Source organism: Narcine bancroftii, chromosome 11 (genome assembly GCF_036971445.1).
Source record: "Narcine bancroftii isolate sNarBan1 chromosome 11, sNarBan1.hap1, whole genome shotgun sequence".
In the NCBI taxonomy this organism is placed as follows: Eukaryota; Metazoa; Chordata; class Chondrichthyes; order Torpediniformes; family Narcinidae; genus Narcine; species Narcine bancroftii.
In genome coordinates, this window is record NC_091479.1 from 23,850,941 (window position 1) to 23,877,561 (window position 26,621).

General features: G+C 45.6%; 1 protein-coding gene across 5 annotated transcripts in view; it reads right to left on the reverse strand.

Annotated features, from left to right (window-relative positions):
- Positions 1 to 26,621, reverse strand: part of vps13c (vacuolar protein sorting 13 homolog C) — a 425,868-nt gene that overhangs the window by 65,173 nt on the left and 334,074 nt on the right. For all 5 annotated transcript variants that reach the window (XR_011346402.1, XM_069902927.1, XM_069902926.1 and 2 more), the window contains 6 exons: positions 26,264 to 26,403; positions 19,649 to 19,730; positions 17,038 to 17,151; positions 16,863 to 16,938; positions 12,273 to 12,436; positions 7,626 to 7,671 (listed from right to left, as the gene is read on the reverse strand). Coding sequence is in view for 4 of the 5 variants with exons in the window: in XM_069902927.1 (XP_069759028.1) it covers positions 7,626 to 7,671; positions 12,273 to 12,436; positions 16,863 to 16,938; positions 17,038 to 17,151; positions 19,649 to 19,730; positions 26,264 to 26,403 (622 nt within the window). In the remaining variant the exon portion in view is untranslated. The remainder of the gene's footprint in view (positions 1 to 7,625; positions 7,672 to 12,272; positions 12,437 to 16,862; positions 16,939 to 17,037; positions 17,152 to 19,648; positions 19,731 to 26,263; positions 26,404 to 26,621) is intronic.

Here is a 26,621-nt window from a genome sequence, read left to right on the forward strand (position 1 = left end):
TGTGTATGTATATATATGTGTATATATAAAAAAGAGTATAGGTAAGAATTAAGAAGGGGAAGAAAGGAAGTAAGGAGGGAATTAAGAGAGTGACCTTTATTATATATGAAGATTAAAATCTTTTCTGGGGGGGGGCTGGGTGGGCAGGAATTACAGTCACTGCGAAATCAGTTGACGCTTGCGAGTGGATTTGCAAATCCAAATGGAGAGGGGAGATGTGGTTGCCCGACAAGGGACAAAGGGCAACTCAGAAAGGGGAGGGACTATTGGGGTTAAAGGAATTTTAGATATGAGAATAGTGGAAATATTTTATGTTTTAGAAATGTTGGCTTATAATGTATTCAAAAAAAGAAAGCAGAAATGGATAAGAAGGGAAGGTGGTGATGAGGAAACGGAAAGGAAAGATAAACAAAGTATGAAATGCTATATTGAACTATATGACTTTAAATATTAATGGAATACATAACCAAATCAAAAGGAAGAAACTGTTAAATTTTCTGAAAAAAGAAAAAATTGATATAGCATTCGTACAAGAAACACATCTAACTGAATTGGAGCACAAGAAATTGAAGAGAGATTGGATAGGACATGTAACAGCAGCATCATATAATTCAAACGCCAGAGGAGTAGCTATATTAATCAATAAAAATGTACCAATCAAAATAGGAAATAATAGATCCAGCAGGGAGATATGTAATGATAAAATGTCAGATATATTCAGAATTTTGGAATTTACTCAATGTATATTCACCTAAAGAAGAAGATCAAAAATTTATGCAAGATATCTTTTTGAAGATAGCAGATATGCAAGGGAACATACTAATAGGAGGGGATTTTAACCTTAATTTGGACTCAAACATGGATAAAACTGGAAAAAAAACTAACAGAACGAACAAAGTAACCAAATTTATAATTAAATCGATGCAAGAAATGCAACTTTTGGATATATGGTGGAAACAACACCCAAAGGAAAAGGAATATTCATATTATTCGGGTAGACATAAAACATACTCAAGGATAGACCTATTCCTGTTATCAGCCCACATTCAAGGGAGAGTTAGGAAAATGGAATATAAAGCTAGACTATTATCGGATCACTCACCCCTGTTATTGGCAAAAGAGCAAGAGGACATCCCACCAAGAATGTATAGATGGAGATTAAACTCCATGCTACTTAAAAGACAGGATTTTAGAGAATTCATTGAATGACAAATTAAAATGTACTTTGAAATAAATACGGAATCAGTGAAAGATAAGTTTATACTATGGGACGCAATGAAAGTGTTCATCAGAGGGCAAATAATAAGTTATGTAACTAAGATGAAGAAGGACTACAATCGGGAAACAGAACAGTTTGAAAGGGAAATAACAAATATAGAAAAAGAATTAGCAATAAAGGAAGATACAACTAAAAGAAGAGAATTGGCAGATAAAAAAATAAAAATATGAAGCACTACAAACATATAAGGTGGAGAAGAACATAATGAAGACAAAATAGAAATATTATGAGCTAGGAGAAAAAACGCACAAAATTCTAGCGTGGCAGCTTAAGACAGAACAAGCTAAGAAAATGGTATTGGCATTAAGGAAAAAGGACAAACAAATTACATATAATCCAACGGAGATCAATGAAAACTTCAGGGAATTCTACGAGCAACTATATCAAACTGAAAACGAAGGGAAAGAAGACAAAATAGATGAATTTCTAACTAAAATTGAACTACCGAAATTACAGAGGAGCAAAATAAATTAATAAAACCATTTGAAATAGAAGAATTACAAGAGATATTAAAAAAACTACCGAACAATAAAACACCAGGAGAGGATGGATTCCCAACAGAATTCTATAAAACATTTAATGACTTATTAATTCCTCCCCTCCTGGAAGTAATCAACCAGATTGATAAAACACAAAGCATACCAGTTTCATGCAAAACAGCAATAATTACAGTAATACCAAAGACAGGGAAAGATCCACTTGCACCAGCGTCATATAGACCAATATCTTTACTTAACACAGATTATAAGATAATAGCTAAACTATTAGCAAACAGATTGGCCGACTATGTACCAAAAATAGTAAATCTAGACCAAACTGGATTCATTAAAAAAAGTCGAACAACAGACAATATCTGTAAATTTATTAACTTAATTCATGCAGTGGAAGGAAATAAAACTCCAACAGTAGCGGTTGCTTTAGACGCAGAGAAGGCCTTTGACAGAGTAGAATGGAATTATTTATTCAAAGTACTACAAAAATTCAGCCTACCAGGGAAATATATTAATTGGATTACAGCATTATATAAGGGGCCATTGGAGAAAGTGACAGTAAATGGATATATATCAAAACAATTTAACTTAAGCAGATCAACAAGGCAGGGATGTCCACTATCTCCCTCACTGTTCGCGTTAGCTATAGAACCACAAGCAGAACTGATAAGAACAGAAAATAAAATAAGAGGGATAAAAATAAAAGAGAAGTGATATAAAATCAGTCTATTTGCAGATGATGTTATAATATACTTAACAGAACCAGAAATATCAATAAAAGAATTATATAGGAAATTGAAGGAATATGGAGAAGTATCGGGGTACAAGATCAACGCAAATAAAAGTGAAGCAATGCCAATGAATAATGCGGATTTCACAAAGTTTAAGAAAGAATCGCCATTTAGATGGCAAACACAAGCAATGCGATACCTAGGTATACAACTAAATAAAAACCTCGGCCATCTATATAAACTCAATTACCATACATTAATGAAAAAATTACAAGACGACTTAGAGCATTGGAAAGACTTACCACTAACACTGATAGGAAGGATAAACTGTATTAAAATGAACATTTTCCCAAGGATACAATACCTATTTCAGTCATTACCAATACACCTAACAGAGAAATTCTTCAAGGAGTTAAAGAAAATAATAAAGAAATTCTTATGGAAAGGGGGGAAACAGAGGATAGCACTAGATAAATTAACAGAATGGTAATTAACAATCAAGGAGGCTTACAACTACCAAACTTTAAGAATTATTATGGAGCCGCACAATTAAGATACCTATCAGATTTTTATCAAACAAGGGAAAAACCAGACTGGACCAGAGTAGAACTAGATAAAATAGGGGAGAAGATACCTGAACATATACTATATAAATGGGATGAAAAATTGGTGCAACGTAGGAATTCACCAGTATTGCATCATCTGCTCAACATTTGGAAGAAGATTCATGTAGAAAGGAATAAAACAAATTACCAACTACCAAAACTAATATTGACGCAAAATCAGCTAATCCCTTTCACAATAGATAACCTTTCCTTTAGAGAATGGGAGAGAAAAGGGATCAAAAGAATAGAAAATTGTTTTTCAGGAAATAAATTATTATCCTTTGAACAAATGAAGGATATATATAAAATATAACTCGCGATACAATGTTTGCATACTACCAACTGAAAACCTACTTGAAGGACAAATTGGGAAACAGTCTGAGGTTACCAGAAGGAAGCAATTTTGAATATGTGATTACAGACACAATGATAATTTAAAAATTTGTAACAAACATGTACATCAAACTGCAAGAAAAGGAGAACAAACAGTAAACCTAAACAAAAATGGGAACAAGATCTAAACATGAAGATAAAGAATGAAACATGGGAGAAGTTATGCTCCGGAACTATGAGAAATACAATAAACACGAGGTTACGTATGATACAATATAACTGGATACACAGGCTATACATTACACCTCAAAAGTTAAATAAATGGGACCCAACACTATCAGACAGATGTTTTTGCTGTAAAAAGGAAACGGGAACAACAATTCATGCAATTTGGACATGTGAGAAAGTGGAAAAATTTTGGGAAGATCTAAACCAGATATTAAATAAAATCACAAAAAGCAATATACCAAAAAACCCAGAGATCTTCCTCCTAAGTAATATAAGAAACAAAGAATTTGGACTCGATTTGGATGGAGCACAAAAAAGATTTGTTATGATAGCCCTAGCTGTAGCAAAAAAATGTATTATGTCAACCTGGAAATTAGAAGACAACTTGAGAATACAACAATGGTATATAGAAATGAACAAATGTATTCCATTAGAAAAAATAACATATAATTTAAGAAATAACATTACAATATTCGAACAAATATGGGAGCCATACATGAAACACAATAGAGAAATCCTACCGTGGACATCTATCACCTAAAATGACAGAAGGAGAAGATAACGAAAAGAACGGACTCAGTAAAATTTCTTGTTTATTTTATTAAGTGACAACATTGTTCAAAGGGCTTAATGTATCTTATAGATTGAACTTTAAATGGGAAAGGGGGTGAGGGAGGGAAGGAAGGGAGGGGGTAAAAAGGGGGAAAAAAACGGCACTGTATATATTTAAGAAGAAAAATGTCTATGTATCTTGGTCAATGTGGTTTATAGTGTGAAAAATAAAAAAATAAAAAAAAATATTGAGTACATAATACACCTTAAAAAATTGAAAAGTACGGAGTACACTAGACTCAGATCATACTGTTTCATCCACAGTACCCCACATTCCTAATCAAGCAAAATATAGTAATATTTTATTATCAAATAATCTTATCCCACTTCCAAAACTGAAGCTCTTTGGCAAAAAGAGAAAAAAAGAATTCTGTATCTCAGTAATAAATTACCTTATTAGTCAACAACTCTGCATTAATTCGTCCCCACCTACATCCACGACACTTCACATGCCCTCCAACTTCTCAACGATTTCAGATTCCTCAAACTGGAAAGCCTCATCTTCATAATGGATATCCAATCCCTTTATATCTCTATCCCCCACACAGAAGGTCTGAAAGCACTTCGCTTCTTTCTGGGCCAAAGACTCGACCAGTCACCCTCTACCACCATCCTTCTCCGCCTGGCAGAATATGTTCTCACCCTCAATAACTTATCCTTCAACTTATCTCACTTACTCCAAATCAAAGGAGTAGCCATCGGTACCACATGGGTCCCAGCTATGCCTGCCTGTTTGTCCGCTTTGTGGAGCAATCCATGCTCCAAGTCTACACAAGCAAGACACCCACTCCTCCCCCACAACTCTTTCTCTGGTATATCAACTACACCAGGGCTGCCTCATGCACACACGATGTGCTTGTCAACTTCATCCAGACCTCAAACTCACCTGGTCAGTCTCCGACAACACTCTCCCCTTCCTGGATCTCTGTCTCTATCTCAGGAGACCAGCTTTCCATTGACATATATTATAAACCCTCCAACTCCCACAACTACCTGGACTACATTTTTTCATACCCTGTCTCCTGCAAGGATTCCATCCCCTTCTCTCAATTTCTCTATCTCTGCCACATCCGTTCCCAAGATGAGGTCTTCCAGTCCAGATGTTCTGAAATGTCTGTCTTCTTCCACAAACATGCCTTCCCCTCCACTACTATTGACTCAGCCCTCACCCGCATCTCTTCCATTTCCTGGTCATCTGCCCTGGCCTCCTCTTGCCCCCAGTTGCAACCAACATAGTATCCCCTCATCCTCACCTACCACCCCACCAGCCTCTGCATCCAACGCAGCCACCGGAATTTCTGGCACTTACTATAGGATCCCACTACTAGACACATCTTTCCTTTTCATCTTTCCTTTTTCTCCTCTCTCGGCCTTCCGCAGGCACCGTTTCTTCCGCGATTCCCTCGTGCACTCATCCCTCCTCACCCATCGCATCTCTGGCACATTCCCCTGTGCCCGCAGGAGGTGCATCACTTGCACCCACACCTCCTCCCTCCGGGGCCCCAAACAAGCCTTTCACATGAAGCAACCTGTACATCGAGAGAACTGATTTACAGAACCGAGTTCGGAATTACTGCGTTTAACCATGTTTCTGTAAAGCACATCACGCAGCACTCCCTGTTGTCTCTGATGTTGAAGTCTGGCTTGGAGTTCATCAAGTTTGTTCTCTATGAATTGGCTAGGAGGATGGTAGGGAGCGAAAGCCTCAGGGCCCGATGTCTCAGCTTAACCTGTCTACGTGGTCAGGCCTTCTTTACATGGCACCGTGGGTCCACTGCTGGTAATTCCCATGGTGCTTATAAATGGTCCATGCGATGTTCCTTTAAACCTCCTGCGATGTTGAAATGTACTGAGTGTTTTCTGTTTGTGACTCCAACGAAGTTTAAATGGCCCAATCGCTGACTGTTTAAAACTCCCGCGGTATTGAACTTTCGCGAGTGCCAGCTATTTAAAAGGTCCTGTGGTACGACAGAGACCACTGATTCTTCCAATTCCAAGGTCTGCCAGCGATCTTAGGATATCCTTATTTAGGGGAAGGTTTGATTTTCTGGATCTGGGGTCAAATTTTAATAGTTCTAAATGGGAATATTTGATAATTCCCATCAGTTGCGTCTGTAAAGTACCACCTATCTTACCACTTGGCCTCTCCTTCTCCCCTTCCCTTCCACCCTCCTCACCACTCCCTCCACTTTTTTATTTAGACAGCTGGCTATTTCTTTTCTTATTCCTGAAAAAGGCCTGGGCCCGACACGCTGGCTCCCTTTTACTTCCTGTGGATGCTCGTGACCTGCTGAGTTTTCTCCGGCTTCTTTGTGGATTTCAGATTTATTGTCAGAGCATCACGTACAACCTTGAGATTTTTTTTCTCCAGGTAAGGCAACAAAAAAAATTACACATGTAACCAAACAGAGAAATGTAAACAAACTGACTGTGTAATACAGAAAAGGAAATAACAATAAGGTGCAAGTCAGTCCTTAAATGAGTCCCTGATTGAGTTCGTCGTTGAGGAGTCTGATAATGGAGGGGGGAAGCAGCTGTTCCTGAACCTGGTGGTACTGAGTTGTGACACCGAGACCTCTTTCCTGATGGTAGCAGCGAGAACAGAGCGTGTACTAGGCGGTGTGGATCCTTGATGATTGCTGCTGCTCTCTGTCGGCAGCATTCCCTGCAGATGTTCTTGACGGTGGGGAGGGTTTTGGCCTGGGCTGTGTCCACTACCTTTTGCAGGGCTTTGTGCTCAGGGGTATTGGCGTCCCTATTCCAGACCGTGATGCAGCTGGTCAGTGCACTTTCCACCACACTTCTGTAGTAATTTGCCAGGGTTTCTGATGTCATACCAAATCTCTGTCAACTCCTGAAGAAGTAGAGTGGCGTTCCTCACGATGCTGTTAGTATGCTGGGTCCAAGACAGACCCTCATTTATAGCGACTCCCAAGAATTTAAATTTGCTCATCCTCGCCACCTCTACTCTCTCCTCTGGACCGTAAACCTCTGGCTTTCACTTCCTGAAGTCAACAATCAGCTTCTTGGCTTTGGTGACATTGAGTGTGAGGTGGTTGTGGGCACATCATTTGGCCAAGTTTTCAATTTTTATACAACCCACTACCGTGGTTTCGTCAGTGAATTGTAAGGTTATCAGCCTTTCCCAGATTCATGCCTTGAAGCCCCATCCTTATTCCTTACAACTACAGTGAAACTTAACAGTTAGTTCTAGGGCAGCTGGGAACAACAAAATAGCCATGTTCATGTAGCAAATGACAAGCATTAACAAGAACTACTTACATTTTAATATTGTTCAAAAAAAAAGGCTATGAATACAACACAATTCAAATCTGGACAAACGTACCTTCGACTGGCTTTATGACTACTCCTGTTAATCCCCCAACTACACCCTGAAAAAAAAAACAAATTTTTAGAAATTATTTATTATATGATAAAAAATGTGTAACATTGAGACATCCTGGAATAGGGCTCAAGTACACAAATAACAGCCTCTGAGCATTGAAAAAAATACACAAAGCCTCATAAGGTAGGGAAGACTAGAAAAAATCCCGAGAGACTAGATTAATGATTGATAAGGAAAGAAAAGATACGTCAACGTGGCTTTGCCAAGGGCAGGTCCTGACTGAGCAATCAGAATGAATTCTTTGAAGACGTAACAAAGTGTATGCGTGAGGGCAGGGAAGGAGATGTCGTTGACATGGTCTTTGACAAGGTCCCACATAGGAGATTCAGGGCAAGTTAACCAATTGAAAACAAAATGAGCTTGGCAATAGTAAACAGAAGATGCTGGTCGAGGGTTGTTTTTGCAGTATGACAAGTGTATGCCTCAAGGATTGATGCTGGGACCCTTGCTGTTTATGGATAGATGCAAGTGACTTGGATGTTGATGTAGAGGCACGATCGGTAGGTTCATGGATAACACAAAGATTGGTGGAGCTGTTGGTAGTGAGATATCGATGCATTAATGGAGTTTAATCAAGACAAATTCAAGCTGATGCATTTGGGAGTACTATTGAGGCTACCATGAATGATAAGTATAGAGGGACCTTGGAAAATGCCCATAAATTCTTGAAGACCTTAAGACATAGGAGCAAAAATAGGGTCTTCAGCCCATCGAGTCTGTGCTGCTATTTAATCATGAGCTGATCCATTTTTCTACTCCCCGCCTTTCTCCCTATAACCTTTGATGCCCTGGTTAATTAAGAGCCTATCAATCTCTGTCTTAAATACACCAATGACCAAGCCTCAACTGCCTGCGACAACAAATTCCACACTCTTACCACCCGCTGGCTGAAGAAATTCCGACACGTCTTTGTTCTAAGTGGACACCCTTCAATCCTGAAGTTGTACCCTCTTGTCATCGACTCTCCCACCACAGTAAACAACCTATTCTTCCCATGCCTTTCAAATGTTTCAGTAAGATTTTCCCTCCACCCCCTCCCCATTCTCCTAAATTCCAAAAAGTACAGGCCAAGAGTTGTCGAATGCTCATCATATGACACCCTTTCATTCCTGAATCATCCTGGTGAATCTCCTTTGACATCAGCACATCTTTTCTTAAATTAGGAGCCTGAAAATTGCTCCCAATGTCCCAAGCGAGTTCTCACTTGGTGCCAACACAGGTTGATACAATGGTTAGGAATCTGCATAGGATATGAACCTTCATTATTCAGGCATGAAAAAAGATGTAATTTATGATCACCGTGTTTTGGAAACATGTGACTGCACAGGAGAAGGTGCACGGAGATTCAGCAGGAGGCTGCCTGAGATGGAGTAGCTTAGTTTTGGGGAGAGATTGGAGTAGTTGGTTTTGTACTTTGTGGAGTAGATGAGGTGAAGAAGGAACATGATTTCAGGTATTGTGGTGGCTCGCCTGCCTGGAAATTGAACCGGCTTGGGAAGTCTTGGGCAGTGCACTGACATCACCTTTGGCTATGCATGGCACGGAGGTGGCTGGGATTCATGGGTTTTAAAAAAGGTATGGGTCCAACTATCGTTTTCCATTTAAACTCAACTCGACAACGACTCTTTATTTCACACCGCAATTCATTGGTGACTCCGACGGGCCCAAAAGGCTTTTGAACCCAAAATGGACCAAGTCAGCAGTTTCTGTGTTCTGGACAAATCAACCAGAAGTGTGGCTTGGACAAGCTGAGGCGCAATTCCACATTCGTCAAATTTAGCGGCAGATACCACTAAATACTACTATGTGGTACGAGCCCTCTACCAAGAAACGGCAGGTTGAGTAGTCAACTTCCTCCATGATCCACCAGATCACGGCAGGTATTTGGCTCTTAAAGATTTACTTCTCCGCACATATGGTCTCTCCCGATGTGAGGTGAGCTGTACGGCTTCTGCATATAGACGGCTTGGGTGACCGGGCCCCATTTGAGCTAATGGCCGTCATGTTGGCGCTGGCAGATGATCATAAACCTTGCTTGATCTTTGAGCAGATATTCTTAGAGCAAATGCCTGAGGATATCTGCCTCATGTTGGCCACTGAAGACTTTGCAGTCTTCTGCCCGTGCAGATGTTCTGTGGCGCTCAAAGCAGCAGGAAAGGTGACCACTGAAATTAGTGCTGCGTCATACCCAAAGACCCAGGCTCCACGCACACCAGCGAGGAGGACACACAAATCCCCATAAAAAGAAGTCACTAAGAAAGACTCTTGGTGTTTTTATCAATAGGGTTCTGGAACATGCCATTGCTAACCACCATGTGCATTTCCAGGAAATGCCAGGGTCAGATGTCGCTAATGGCTACAATGGTGGGCCACCATAACAGCCTGCTTTACGTATGGGACGAGCTCTCCAGATGCAAGTTTCTGGTCGACACAAGAGCTGAAGTTTGTGTTCTTCCCCCGACTGGCTATGATACCCATAGTGCTCACGGCAGTTCACAAAAGTACGATTCGCACGTACAATATGTGAACCATACCCTTGCTGTTCAGCGGAAACAAATTCTCCTGGAGGTTCACATTGGCTGCAGTCTCTCAGCCGTTGCTTGGAGCGGACTTTGATCTCCGAGCTCACTCGCTGCTGATAGATTTAAAGGGGCACAGGTTGGTAGATACAAAACTCTTTCAATCTTTCCACTTAGAAGCCAAACTACCCATCCCTCATTTGGACTCAGTGGTGTACCCCACTAATGAATTTGCCAAGGTTCTTGCGGAGTTCCTGGACACCGTTGTGCCACAATTCTTCATGGCCACACCCAAACATAGCATTGCACATCATATCCTGACGAATGGACCTCCATTTCATGTCCAAGCCTGCCGACCACCGCCTGACAAGCTGCGCCTGGCCAAACAAGAATTTCTCAATGGAGGAAATGGGGATCGTGCACAGGTCCGATGGCGTGTGGGCTTCCCCACTTTACATGGTACCCAAGGCTACAGGAGACTGGTGACTGTGGAGGGATTATAGGTGACTCATTGATGCCACCATCGCAGACAGCTACCCAGTGACTCATATCCACTTTACCATGGGGCCAGGGTATTCTCGAAGATTGATCTGGTATGAGGGCATCAACAGACCCTGGTGAACCCACAAGGCATATTCAAAACTGCTATCATAACACCATCTGGTCTCTTCAAGTTTCTGCGTTTGCTGTTTGGCCTTAAGACATTCCAATGGCTTATGGACGCGGTGGTGCGAGGAATGGATTTTCTCTTTGTGTACTTGGACGACATACTCATTGCCAGCCACTCCCACAAAGAGCACCTTCAGCACCTACATTTACTCTGCCACCACCTACAAGACTTTGGTCCAGCAATAAACTCCGCAAAGTGCAAATTCGGGCTGTCCTCAATTAATTTTTTGGGACATCAAATCAGCAGCCAGGGTGTCGTCCCATTACCAATCGAAGTGGAGGTCATCCTCAAATTTGCAAAACTGCTCACTGTCAAAGGCCTACAGGAGCTTGTAGGAATGATCAACATCTACCAGCTGGAGCCCAGATCGTGACGCCTCTGTTTGACCTCACGTCCATAGAAGCCAAGGTCCTGGAATGGACAGAGGAGGCGAGGACAGTGTTCGAGAACACAAAAAGCACCCTGGCAAAGGTAACCCTGCTGGTCAATCCATGGACGTGCCAACTGCATTAATGGTTGACACATCAGATTCAGCAGTGGGCAGAGTATTGGAGCAGAGCATCAATGGACGCTGAAAGCCTCTTGCATTCTTTAGTAGGCACCTACAACCCTCAGAGACAAAATATAGCACTTTTGATAGAGTTATTGGCCCTGTACCTGGCAGTTCGACATTGATGCTGTTTCCTGGAAGACAGAGGCAGAGACACCAGCGTTCGTGCCGCCGGAAGCCAGTTCTGGGGGCAGGGGTCATGTGGCGGCTCACCTGCCAGGAAATTGAACCGACTCGGGAAGTCTTGGGCAGCGTGATGACATCACCTTCAGCTATGAGTGATGCGGGAGTGGCTGGGAGACCGGGGCTTTTAAAAAGTAAACTGTTGTTTTCCATTTGAACTCAACTCGACTATTGACTCTTCATTTCGCACCATGAAACAGCAACCACAGTATATAAAATTCTGAGGTATTGATAGGATGGACTGCAACAATCATTTTACTCACGCTATAGGTTTAGGATAAAGGAAATTCATTAATATCCTTGCAGTTTTCTTACAGAAAACAATACAATTATTGTTGATTTGATCAATGATTTTAAAACACATGGACCTGATAGTGTCATCGCAGAGGTGAGAACCACCAACCGTGCTTTGAAAAGAGTAGAAATTTAAATCTTATTTCAGGACGTTCTTGATGAAGGGCTCAAGCCCGAAACAATAGTTATATATCTTTGATATATAAAGTACACTATATGATCTAAAAAGTAAAAACACAATGCTGGAGAAACTCACAGTTTGACCTGTTGAGTTTCTCCAGGATTTGTTTTTAAACTGTGATTCCTAACTTTTGCACATAACAGTGCATTAAAACAATCTCAAACATAAAAAAAAATAGTAAATTGCTTACCCTTAGAAAGCCTTTTCCTCCCTTGGCCAAGCTCTCCCCAAAGTCTCTGGGTTGGCGGTTCATTTCTTCCCTGCGTTGCTGCTGGTATTCTTTATCCATTGTGATTGCAGCAAGACCTTTGCCGACCGTGCCTGTTATCCTTGACACCACACCTGCAGCACCACCTGCACACAATAAAATTATTCGTCTTCTACAGGGCTGAAGTGAGGTTTAAATCTAGTGAAGGACAGACTGACAAGAAATGAGGGGTATGGATAGAGTAAATGCATGCAGGCTTTTCCCACTGAGGTTAGGTGAGACATAAACCAGGGAACATGAATTTAGGGTGAATGGTGGGAGTGTGGAACGAGCTGCCATCTAAAGTGGTGAATGCGGGCTCAATTCAAACATTGAAGAAAAATTTGGACAAGAGGGGAATGGAGGGATATGGACTGGGTACTAGTCAGTGGGAATAGGCAGAATAATAGCTCAGAATAATGGACTAGAAGATCCTGTTTTCTCCATTGGAAAGATGTAGGAGCAGAGGCTCATTGGTCCATCGAGTCTGTTCCACCATTCTAACCATGAGTAGATCCATGCTCCTACTCATCCCCATACTCCAGCTTTCTCTCCATAAGCCTTGATGCCCTGATTAATCAAATACAGGTCGAGTACCTCTCTCGAATACATACTGAACAGTCTTTAAGTCCCTGGGTTATGTTTGGGCTGGCTGTGTGGTAGGGGTTGCTGCGAGACCAGGGACCCCAGTTTTCACTGCAAGTTCTCGAGGGTCACTGCAGGGTCTTCCAGGCATTTGTCAGAGACCAGGAACTCCCCAGGGATGATCAAAGGCACACTGTAGACCATCTCTGCTGACGAGGCAGTGAATTCCTCCTTTGGCATAGATCGAATTCCCAACAGAACCCAAGGCAGTTCATTCACCCAGTTGGGAACCTTGAGCTGGGCCATCAAGGCTGCCTTGAGGTGCCTGTGGAAGCGCTCCACGAACCTGTTGGCCTGAGGAAGACACGCCATGTCATGGTGGACCTGTGTCCCCAGTGCTGGCCAGAGATTAATTGAGCCCCCCTCCCCCACCCCACCTCCATCCGGTTTGGTGCTCTGGGACCCATGTATCAATGAATGCCCTGGTGCAGGTTTCTGAGGTGGTATCAGCCAGTGGGACTGCCTCAGGCCACCTCGTGGAGCAGTTAACCATGGTAAAAAGGTATCTTGCCCCATGGGAAAATGCAATGGCCCAACTATGTAGATGTGTACATGGCTGAACCTGGCCATGCTGGACAAATCTGTTGGCCACTATTTTAACCGTGATGCAGATAGTAGGGTGTGCCAGGTTGTGCCGGTAGAAACATCACACAGCAGTGTCACATTACCTGGGCTGATGGGGGTATCTTCCACCCTGAGGCCGGAAAAGGCTATCCTATATGCTGGGATCTCAGGGCCCTGCTGCTGCACTTTGGCAAGGGCCACATAGTTGACCCCTTGGGGCAGGGCAGGTACTGATTGATCGCAGGGCATGACAGAGCATTGGCTACCATGTTGTTTTTCCCTGCGATATGTTGAATGTCTGTGGTAAACTTGGACATATAGGACAAGTGTATCTGCTGTCAGGCCGACCACTGGCCCAATACCTTATGGAAGACGAAGGTCAGCGGCTTGCGGTCAGTGAACATCCTGAATTGCCGGCCTTCCACGAAGTAATGGAAATGTCTTACCACCAGGAACAGCGCTAACAGCTCCTGGTCGAAAGCACTATATTTGAGCTCTGGCGGGGGGGGGGGGGGGGGCGGGGGAGAGTCTGGCCCACAATGAATTGTTCCAGCACATTCCCTACCATTGTGCTGGAGGCGTGGACTGACTAGGGTGGACCGGAGGGTGGCATTGGCCAGCGTGTCTTTGGCATTCTGGAAGGTCCTGGGAGACTCATCATCCTAAGTAATGTCTTTTGGCTTGCCTGACATCAGCGCAAAGAGGTGGCACATGATGCGTGCTCCTGCCGGTATGAACCTGTGGTAAATTTATCATACTGTCGAATTTCGTTAACTGTGCGAGGCTTTAGCGAAATGCCAGACTGCCTCAACCTTCTCAGGGAGGGGTATAGCCCCGAGTCTGTTAATCCTGTGTGCAAGGAGGTTGATGGCGTCAGACCGAACTGGCACTTCGCAGGGTTGTCAGCCTGAACTCACTCAAGCGGGTGCACAGTTGTCTCAGGTGGGCAGGGTGGTCTTTGCAGCTGCGGCTGGCGATGAGGATATCGCCCAAATAGATGAACGCAAATGGGCGGTCCCGGCCCACTCTGCCCATCAGCAGCTGAAAACTTTATACTGCGTTCTTTAGACAGAAGGGCATGTGGAGAAATTCAAACAAAGGAGGTTATGATTGCAGACTTGGGCACATTGCTGGGGTGAATTGGGATTTGCTGGTCCCCTTGAATGTGTTCCACCTTGGAGAACATCCGTGTCCTGTGCAGTTTGACAGGAAAGTCTTGGATGTGGGGCACAGGATATTTGTTGTGGCGGCAGTAGTCACTACATGGTCTCCAATCCCCTGCTTATTTGAGCACCATGTGGAGGGGAGAGGCCCAGGGGCTGTTGGAGTGCCACACAATCTCCAGATCCTCCAGTTTCTTAAATTCCTCCTTTGCCAGTTTGCTAGGCTGAGCTTTTCAAGAGGGAGTCAGTGCACCCTAGCATGGAGCAAGGAGCCCACGGTCAATATGTGGTGCCTTACCCGGTGCTTTGGCTTGGCTGTGGAGAACTGTGGTGGCACTATCACCACCAAAATGTGGGCAAATTCATTGTCTGAGAGTGTAATAGAGTCCAGGTGGGTGGCAGAGTCTGAAAAGTTTTGGCATGCACCAAGTGCATCCCTTGAAGTCGACAAGCAAGCAGTGGGCCCGAAGAAAGTTGGCCCCCAGGGGCGGTTGCGCCATTGCCGCGAGGGTGAAGGTCCATTAAAGCAGCTGTTGCCAAAAAAAGGGAGATGGTGTGGTACCAAAAGTCCAAATGGAGGAGCTGTTGGCTGCCCTCAATGCTGGGACCTGCTTTCCGTCACGGGGGGATAGGATGCTCATCTTGGTGCAGAAAACTCTTGCTCGAGGGTGAGTTCCAGAGGAGGCTATCATGTGGGCCAACTGCTGCAGCCAACGACGGTTGGCCAGGACGTTCTCGGAAACCTGCAGGATGGGCGGCATCGACAAGCCTCCGCACCCCATCACTGAAGATAGTAACATAGCTGTCCTGTGTGTTTAATTGCCTCTCCACTGGCCTTGATCTCACTATGGGTCGTTTGTGGGGCTTCCTGATGTGGTCTACGACAGCACTAGTGTCCTTCTCCAGAGCACGTCCGCCCAGGCTGCAACCCTCTGAGGATCATTGAAGTCCTAGTCCATGAGCAAGAGTCAGATATCCTCAGACAGCTGATGCAGAAAGATCTGCTCAAAGAGCAGACAAGGCATGTGACCCTCAGTTAGAGTGAGCATCTCGCTCATTAGGGCCCCAATCTATCCATATGGAGCAATCAGGCGGCGCATCCGCAGCAGGAGAGCCCTAAAGTACGGGTTAGTAGTTCTTTGAGGGCTGTGTATTTGCCTTGCTCTGGAGGCTGCGAATGGAAATCTCCGACCTTTGCCGTTGTGTCCCGATCGAGGGCACTCACGACGTAGAAGTAGCAGGTGTCAGCGGCGGCGATGTGGCGAAGCTGGAACTGGGGCCTCGGCCTGCTTGAACCACACATGTGGCTGCAACACCTAGAGCGTTGGGAGCCTGAAAGAGGCCCAACACGGATGGTCGCTGACTCCACTCGATCTGTCATTTTCAGGTCCAACTGATAGTTGGACCTGCTGGGGTCACCAATGTAGCGTTCGCACGACATGAGCATGGAGAAGAATGACACGCACACCAAAGCCTTGGAAAACGAGACTGGTTTATTGCTCTGGCCATTGCACTTATATGGGCCCCGGGCGCTGATGTCAGGGCCCCGTGTCATCGGAGCACCAACCTGGGATTCGCTGGCGTTCTCGCCAGAGTTCCCCATCTTCTCACCGAACGGAAGTCACCTGGGATGATGGCTGGTGTCACCCCCAGGTCCGTCATCGGCCATTTTGCGTGGGCCACCACACATTCACATTACAATACAAATATTTACACATGCACAAATTAACTGAAATAGACATATCTTGAAAAATCTACAATCAATAATGCACCACTTCCATCCACTACGTCCTGTTCCCTGACTGGGATTTTTGACCTCTAACTTATGGGATCACAGACAAAAAAAAGTTTTGGATTTCGGATCACGGATAAGGGGTACTCCACCTGTACTGTCAATCTTTGACTTAAATACAGCCAACAACCTTCCTTCCACAGCCGCCTGTGGCAACAAGTTCCAAAGACTCATGACCCCCTGACTAAAGAAATTTTTCTACTTCTCTATTTTAAATTGACGCCCTTTTATCCTGAAGTTGTGCCTTCTTGTCTGAGGCTCACCCACCGCAGGAAAATTTTTGCCACATGTACTAAACAATGCCTTTGTTGTCATCTGCTCAAAGTGCATCTAAATTCAAGTTTGAGTCAATGAGAAGCTGTTACCTACCCACTGTGTGTCCAAGCAGGCTCTTCACTCCGATCACAAAGCCCTCAGCAAATTCTTCCGGTCCCTGAACTGCACCCTAAAACATTTACAGTCAACAATGTATTGAGAGTATTAAAAGATGGAGAAGCTTTCAAACTCATGGGTAACACTTTCAATTCTTCACTCACTGACGTACCTGGAAAGGTTCATAAAAGAATGCTTCCACTCCTTCAGATAGTCCTCGAATAAGGCCAAAAGGATTTCCAAGAACATCCAATCCCAAAACAAGCACATACATTTGCTTTAAAAACTGAGAGAAACCAAAAGAATACTGGGTTAGCAATTGTTTACATGTATATGTATCTTCTTGAGTAGTTTTTTTGCCTTACCAATAAGTGGTCATTCTGCCTTGCCCATGGGAAAATGAATCTCAAGGTTGTACGTGATGTCATACATGTAATCTGACAATAAATCTGAACTTTGAACTTTTTAATTTAAAAAAAAATTAGACATACAGCATTGAAGCAGGCCATTTTGGCCCATGAGTCCGTGCCGCCAAATCTGCACCCATTAACTTACATTTAGATCGGTGGGAGGAGACCTGAGCCCCTGTAGAAAACCCAGACCCAGTGAGAATGTACAAACTCCTTACAGACAGCGTGGGATTTGAACCTTGGTTCAGTCCAAATCACTGGCGCTGTAAAGGCATTGAGCTAACCGCTACACAACTTTTGAACTTTGTTATCCAGTCTGGAAACCTGTTGTCCTTCACATTTAAAAATGCAATTAGGCAGTCACCCTGCCACCTCACTACTCCAGGGCCCCAGCTTGAATCCTGTGCTCTGGTACTATCTGTGTACGTGCGCACGTTCTCCCCATGTCACAATGGATATCCTAATGGATATACTGGCCAATGTGTATTGTAGTGGTGGAGTATTTGGGGATGTGGGGAAATACAACTGGGTGATCAGGAACTCAGTGGGCTGAAAGAATTATGTCCTTGCAATGACAAAAAGCAGGTGTCACTCAGCAGGTCAGACAGCATCAGGCATTCCTGGAAGAGAAGTCATTGGTGACCTCGTCAGAGGTGGCACTTCTGATAAAAGGTACCAGCCTGAAATGTTAACAGTTTCTCTTGAGATAGTGCCTGAGTTGCTGGACATTTCCGGAGTTTTCTGGTGAACTTGTTCGCCAAAGTTGGTCAGAGTAGAAAAGTTCACCAGAGCATCTCGATCACCCTGAGGATGTTGATGTGACTGAGTGTTGCATCAGCATGCACCAAGCCGAGAGTACTGGTAGCCATTTAGCAAAGACTGAGCAGCTCACCTTCACATTTTTTCCAAGTTAACTGGGTTTTATTTCTTCAATCCCAAAACTCATCCTCTTGCTCAGTTTAAATCTCACTGCAACATTAATCTTTCACACTGGGCCTTTAACCCAGTAATTAACCACCAATGTAGTGGTCAACATGCCAGTGTGAACGCTCGCGAACCGGCATGCAGGTGTCAGATCACCCCAGGGATGAACCGTCTAGGGAGGGTGTATCGTCGCCGATTCGTTTTGAATGGGCGTACTGCTTAGCCCAGTGTGAAAGGGATAGGGTCTAATTACTGAGGACAGTCACCCCTTTGCTCCGCGATGCCGGGTGGTGAGTGTGAAAGGGCGTAGAGATCCGGTTAACATTGGTCTAGTGTGAATGGTAAAAATGCTATTTTGAACTGGTTAGGCCCTTGATATTGTCCTGACCCATATGTACCAAGAAAACGAAACCTTCCCTATTTTTCTAACAGAATCTTAAATGTCCCTATTGTTCTAGCCGCCACTGCCCCTGGCAATGCAATCCAGGCACCCACAACTCTGTGTAAACCCCTGATGTCTCCCTTAAATTTTCCTCACTTCATTTGTACACACGTCCTCTGGTGTTTGCTACTCCCGCCCTGGGAAAAAGGTGCCTCTTGAAATCTTGTAGACCTCTGGTAAGAGGACAGTGCACACATTATTTATGCCTAAAGTTTTTGTGTATTCTATTAACCAGTTGAATGCATATTATAAATGAAAAGTGTCATGGGGTGTTTGATGGCCAGCAGGAAGACTGGCCCTTCAGCCCATCATACCCATGTTGGCCATCAAACACCCATTACACTAATCCATTTTCTCTTCCTACTCCCATGAAACCCTCCTGTGATTCTCCTGTCACCCATTTATTATGAGGCTTCAGTCTTGGGGAGCTCTAAAACTAAAAGTCTCATAATTTATTTGCAGTACACTGAGACAAATCACTGATGATAATGTAGGTACAGCGCCAGCAAACTGGATTTGAACCCGGCGCAGGCTGTAAGAAATTTCCATAGGTTTCCTCCCAACCTTCAAAATCTACAAGGGTGTAGTTTAATTTGGGTGTAATTGGGCGGCACAGGTTTCAATGGCCGGAATCAGCTGTAAATAAAATCTTAAATCAAGGAGAACATGAAGTAACTGGAGTTAAGGAACCAGGTTAAGGTAACGAAGGTGCAGAATGAGGACTTGGATCACGTAATTTACAGTTGGGAAGCAGCTCAGCCATGTTTATTATCAGTGAAATGCCACAAACAGCAAGTATAAGATGATGTCCAATGAACAGAAGAGGGGAGCGCTTTGGGGAGTTAACATGTGGGTCTGGAACTGCGACTGCTTCCAATCTCACATTTAAGATTTCGCCAAAACCTGAACGTGAAGGAAAGCATCAGGAGTGCGTGCATTTATTAACATTTGTACCTTGCAAAGTGATCAGTGTGGGAGCAGAACTATTGGAAAGAAAATGCACTTACTTGTTCACCGTAGTGTCTCCCTGCAGCCAGCATCAACTGATCTCTCTTGTAGAACTGGCATTTAATTTCAAAGAATGCAAGCCTGTAATCCAAGAAACTCATTAAGCAATTCTTTAAAATTGACCAAAGATAATATTTTAGCACACATATTTATAAAACACCCAGTTCCTTTAATTGACATGCACCATATCCAATTGACTCTAGAGGTTGTCATAGCGAAAGGGCGGTCGTGGGGATGATCTCCACTGCTACACAAATGGTCTTCATGGCGTGCGACTCTAACATCCTCTGACAACCAAGTCCAACTCCTGGCCTTCACGTGGGGCATCATTCTTGTGCCCAGTGGACCTGTTCCCACTGACAGGACAAGAGGTAAAGGCAGGATCCTTGAAACTAGTTGCTGCGGGCAGATGGGGCTCGTTAACCACAGATGGTGACTCATCAAGGAGAGGGAAAACTCTGATTTCAAACCACCGCTGCCTCGTGGCTACACCCGCTCATGGGAAAGACTTTGGAAGTAAACCTCGAGGAAAAGTCTGGAGTCAGCTCCTGTGATGCTGCTGCATTCCTTTGGACGTCATTAGCGTGGAGAGGGGGTCCCACTGCATGGACAACAGATGGATCTCCATGTCAGCTCTGCAATGGCTTGCAGTACTCATGGTCGACCACAACCGATGGAGGCGACATCCACATCCCTATTTCATAAAAATTCTCCCTGTCCAGTTACACCCACCAAAAAGTTTTACAAAGATAAAATTTTTGAAACGGATTCCCCTGACGTACAAGATTCAATTTATTGTCATGTAATAAAAACTATATTACGCAAAACTGCTTTTGTCCACTGAGAAGGACTCTCAGATCAGCTGAAAGGCCTGAAGGCCTGCTGGCATCTCTTCCTTTTGTACTTTCCTCTATCCACTAGTTCATCGTGAAGGCAGAGTCAGCCTTCACCATCTTTCCTCCTAGCAAAAATCTCCTTCAGTCACCTCTCACATTCTCCATTAACAGATAAAGGGACACAATCCTTCATCCGGAACCCTTGGAGGACAGTGTGTTCCGGATTTTTCCGGAATTCAGAAGAAAAGCCAACTGCCCCAGATTTAAGCCCACCCGAATTGCGCTGCCGTATCCACCCCCTTCCAATCGCGCTGGCGTCTCTCTCCCCTTCACCCACCTGAGTAGCGCTGCTGTCCCTCTCCCTCCCACCCACCCGAGTTGCATTGTCGTCTCTCTCTCCACACCCCCCACCCGTGTCATGCTGCTGACTCTCTCTCTCCCTCCGCAGAGAAACGAGCAGGCTGGCCACTGTTAATGGCTGCGGTGGCTGGCCAAGGACACAGCCTCCTCGACCTGTGGGGCTCAGTCAGCGGCCAGCGGTTCTCATCGACACTGGGGCCCAGATCAGCGTTGTCTTGGCCACAGCCATCGAGTCCAGGAACCAACCTTGAAGATCTCCCCTCTGTGCAGCCAACGCAACAGAGATCCAGACGTATGGAGACAAGACAGTCCACTTCCAGATCGGCTGACAAAAGTTCTCGTGGAGGTTCACCGTCACGTCCCTTCTGACTGCCATCCTTGGTGCCGACTTCCTCCTCGCCCACGGGCTTCTGGTGGACATTCGGGGTAAGCGCCTGGTGGACGCCCGTATCTTCCAGGCCGTTCGCCTACACGCCTCCCGCACAGAACAGCTGCAGATGACCACGATCAGCACGCCCAGAGACGAGTTCCAGCGAATCCTGGATGTTTCCGACCCTCAAGCCACAGTTCTCCGCTGCCTCGCTGTGCCACGAGATGTTCCACCACATCCCCACCCAGGGCCCACCGGTTCATGCCAAGGCACGCTAGCTCCCGCCTGACAAGTTCCAGGTGGCGAAGGAGGAGTTTTTGCATCTGTTGGAGCTGGGGATCATTCTGTGGTCCACAGCCCATGGGCCTCGCTGCTCCACCTGGTCCCGAAAGCCTCCGGCAGCTGGAGCCCCTGCGGAGACTATCGACGGCTCAACAAGGTGACAGTTCCTGACCGTTACCCCATCCCTCACATCCAGACTTTATGGTCAACCTGCATGGTGTGAGGGTTTTGTCCAAGGTTGACCTGGTGCGCGGGTATCACCAAATCTCGGTGCACCCTGAGGACATACCCAAGACGGCCATCATCATCCTCTTCGGCTTGTTCAAATTCCTTCGCATGCCGTTCGGGCTCAAGAACGCCGCTCAGACGTTCCAGTGCCTCATGGACTCAGTGGGCAGGGAGCTGGATTTCGTCTTCATTTACTTAGACGACATCCTCGTTGACAGCAGGGATCGGGAGTAACACAAGGCCCACCTGCTTTTGTCTTCTCCCGGCTGGTGGACTTCGGCCTCACCATCAACCCAGCCAAGTGCCAGTTTGGGAAAGTGTCCATGCAGTTCCTGAGCCATACCATCATGGCCGAGGGAGCCTTGCTCGCCGCTACGAAGGTCATCGCTATCAAGGAGTTCCCACGTCGGGACAATCTCAAGGGGCTGCGGGACGTTGCGGGTATGGTCAACTTCTACAACCGAATCATCCCGGGAGCTGCGTGCATCATGCAGCCGCTATTCTCCCTCATCGCAGCCAAGCACAAAACGCTCACCTGGACCACAGAGGCCTGCAGTTCACTTGAGGCCACCAAGGACACCCTCACAAAGGCCACCATGCTCGCCCAACGACCTGCATATGGCTTCTGCGTCAATGCCTCTGCCACAGCCATCGGCGCCATCCTGGAGCAGCAGGTGAACGGACAATGGAAGCCGCTGGCATTCTTCAGCCACCAGAGCGCAAGTATAGTGCTTTTGACCGTGAGTTACTGGGCATGTACCTTGCGGTGCGGCATTTCCACTATTTCTTGGAGGGGAGATCTCTTTACCATCTTCAATGATCACAAACCCCTCACGCAGGCACTCGCGATGGCGCAGAACCTCTGGTCGGCCCGCCAGGAGCCTCACCTCTCCTTTGTGTCTGAGTTTACCACTGACATTCGGCACAAGGCGGGGAAGGACAACGTGGTTGCTGATGCACTCTTCCGACCGGCCATCAGCGCTCTGACGCCCGGCCTTGACTTCGACCAGCTCGCCTGGGACTACAAGTCTGACGAGAAGACGCGAGCTTTCAGGACTGACATCATGGGCCTACGGTTCCGAGACCTCCCGACTCTGAGCAGCGGAAGCACCGTCCTGGGCGATGTCTCCATAGGCACCCCATGGTCAGTGGTTCCCCAACAGTGGCGCAGGCAAATCTTCCATCACATCCACGACCTTTCGCACCCATCCTTCAGGTCCACGGTCCGGATGGTGGCAGAACGGTTCATCTGGCACGGGCTGCGGAAGCAGATTGTGGGCTGGGCCAGAACATGCACCCATTGCCAGATGTCCAAGGTACAAAAGCACACCAGGGGGCCCGTGAAAGAATTCGAGCACGTCCGGGAATGGTTCAGCCACATTCATATGGACATAGTCGGGCCCTTATCCGTTTACTGGGGCAACCATTACCTGTTCACGGAGGTGGACTGCACCACTTGTTGGCCCGAGGAGATCCCGATGCTGGATGCATCCATGGACTCCTGCCCCTGAGCGCTGTTGCACGGTTGGGTCGCCTGGTTTGGCATTCCGAATCACCTCACCAGTGATCGGGGTGCCCAATTCACCTCTGCGCTCTAGACACAGCTCGCCAACAGGTTGGGGATCGAGCTACACTGCACCACGGCCTATCACCGCAGGCCACCTTAAGTTGGCACTTATGGTCTGCCTCACCAGTCCCAAATGGGTGGACTAACAGCCTTGGGTACTTCTGGGCATCCATTCCATGCCCAAGGAGGATCTGCAGGAGTCATCAGCTGAGCTGGTTTACGGCGCACTGCTGGCACTTCCTGGTGAGTTCATCAACACACCTCACAACCCCCAGTGTTTGCCGCATGAGCTGTTTCCCCACTTCAGGGCCTGCTTGGGCTCCTTTGCATCCCCATCACCGCCCAGACACGGCACACAGTCATCTCACGTCCCCAGCGAGCTGCTTTCTGCAGAGTACGTTTTTATTCGGCACGGCCCGCCTGCAGCACCTCTGCAGAGACCTTACGAGTGTCCAGTGTTCAGGGTCTACATTCACAGTGGACATTGGCGGCAGGTTGGAACTGTTTACTGTGGACTGGCTGAAGCCAGCGTACCTTGACCCCCACCGATGGTGGCCCAGCCCAAGAAGCAAGGCCGCCCAGCTAAAAAGGACATTGGCGCTGGTTCTGGGGGGGGGGGGGGGCGGGGGTTTCCCCTTCTTCTCAGCACAGGGCTCAGAAGCCCTTGCTGGGGGACCACGTGATGCCTGGGTGACGTCAGCGCCCCCCAGCACGGTTCTTAGCCAGGTCCGGGCTGGGAGTATAAGTCCAGTCCAGCAGCCTGCAATAAACCAGTTCTGCTCACTGAGCTCAACCTGTCTGGTTGTTTGTTCTTTCAGTAGCAGTGTTGCTACCGCTACAGTCATTAAATCCATTATCAGGGAATTCCTTTTCCCTCCTTTAAAATGCTACTTAAAATCATCAGTAAACAAACTTTAATAATTCTGATCACTCCTTCTCTTGTTTATTTCCCAGTGTTCATTTTCTTATATTACGAGCTCCCATCTTAGTAAAATTGGATTATCATTGTAAGGGATAATACAGTCAGGAGGAACTGAATGGTCACAGTTAACATTTAACATTTCACACAAGCACCATCACAAGTCACAGCCCAGCGACAATTCAACACGTTGGAAGAACTGAGGGAAGGTTTGTCACCGTCTGTTCCAGAATTCGAAAGATGTTGTGATTTTGCAAAGGGAGCTTTGAAGCAGCTCTTGTTGCCGGCCATTCGGCCATTCGGTGGAATTCAGAGCAAAGTCTGCTCTGTGAACGATTGGGCCTTTTCGGTGTGTTGACCTGTGCCAGGAGGGTCTTTTTTGGGTAGCAAAGTGCTTCATATTGATTGTGACTAACAGTGAAGGTCACTTGGAGAGACTGGTGTCAAGGTCTTTGGAAGCTTCGTGGAGGCCACCCAGTTTGAGTCTCACTTACAAAAGGACCAGGAGTGTTGTGATCAAAGCTCACAATGTGCGGATGGACCTTCTTCAAAGGTAACGCAAGGAGAATTCGTGAGTCTGTAGAAGCTACAACTCCCGTCTTCCCATCAGTTCAACATTAATTCTCGGCATCAAATTTCAACACTGAATTTAAAAGACTGAACTTTGAAGTAACTTTCTGAATTTTGGTCTGTAATAGTTTGGGTATATCTCACACACACACACACACACACAGCACATATATACTAGAGACCTGCACAAAATTGGGTATAGATTTAGTGTTAAAAGTTTTAGTTTAAAAGTTAAGGCTAATTTAAGAGTTAGAAATAAAATTAGTGTTTTAAAAATAAACACTGTCTGGTTCATTGTCTATTGCTGCTCGTTACACTGTTCGTAACAATTATTGTTTCATTCCTTCCCTCAGTCTTGACTATATTTGTGTTATCCTGTTGAACTACTGATGTTATACAGCTATTTGTTTCTCTAATCTAATAAAATTCAATAACCCTATACCACCATCTTCATATGGAGAGCACTCTTCCTTTGTGCCTGAAGACATCAAAAACTGCGAATATGTCTTCGTCCGATTTGGAACAGTTGGTCAACCATTACAGACACTCTATGAAGGACCTTACGGGATACTCAGACAAACTAGGTCAACCTGTATTTTGGACATTGGAGGGAAGACACAGTCTTTCACTATTGACAGGCTTAAACTGGCTCATGTGGACAAGTCTTCCCCTCTGCAGCAGCGAACAGTCTGTCACACAGGTTGACTAAAGGCAGACAAACCTTTCTGCCGGTTCTTGCGGTGGGGGGGGGGGGGTAGTGGCAGCACTACAACTCCCAGGAGGCAACAAACTGGCCGTATGACATCAGTGTGTGATGATTTCGTCGCCTGCTTCAGACTTTTAAAAGGTTGTACGGATTATGAAGAGTAAATCTGTTTGATTCACTCCAGAACTGACTTGTATGGTTATTGCCGTGTCCTACTGTGATTCTTGTGTTTGCTGTGATTCCAGAGCGTCTACTGTGATTCCAGTGTGATTCCTGTGACTACTGTGATTCCAGTGTGATTCCTGTGACTACAGTGATTCCAGTGTGTCTACTGTGATTCCAGTGTGATTCGTGTGTCTACTGTGATTCCATCTTGGCGCCTCACAGTTCGGCGGGCAGCAACCTCCTTTGAAGTAGACCGCAGAGCCCACCTCACTGACAAAAGACAAAGGAGGAAAAACCCAACACCCAACCCCAACCAACCAATTTTCCCCTGCAACCGCTGCAACCGTGTCTGACTGTCCCGCATCGGACTTGTCAGCCACAAACGAGCCTGCAGCTGACGTGGACATTTACCCCCTCCATAAATCTTCGTCCGCGAAGCCAAGCCAAAGAAAAGAAACTGTGATTCCAGTGGTCGCAGGTTAATAAATAGAGTCTCAGAGGGTTTGTGTCACGCTTTTTCAAACAAGTATCTGCCCACTGATAACCTAAGAGCTAAAGGGATCTTGGGAAATTAATACGCCAACTATTTCAAGTTAGCTTGTTGTGCTTACTTAAAGATAAGGTCATCAACGTCCGTTAGTGTAGCTCCAATACTTTTGAGCAAAATGTGGACTGACTGGAGCGGCACTGCTTCCTGCTTTTTTTTACCGGACTCCTCTCCTCCCGAATCCAAAGACACACTGAGGTGTAACTGTTTAGAGAAGAACAGAACAAAGTTTGCAGTTCAAATTTATTGTTGCACTATATTCTTGACATCACATACAACCCTGAATTCTTTCTCCTGCTAGCCAGAAAGAATTACTACAGATTGGTAACCGTAAACTGTACTCAAAAAGACCACATGTATTGTGTTCAGTTCACTTCATTATAGGAAGGATGTGGAAGCTGTGGAGAGAGGGCAGAGGAGAT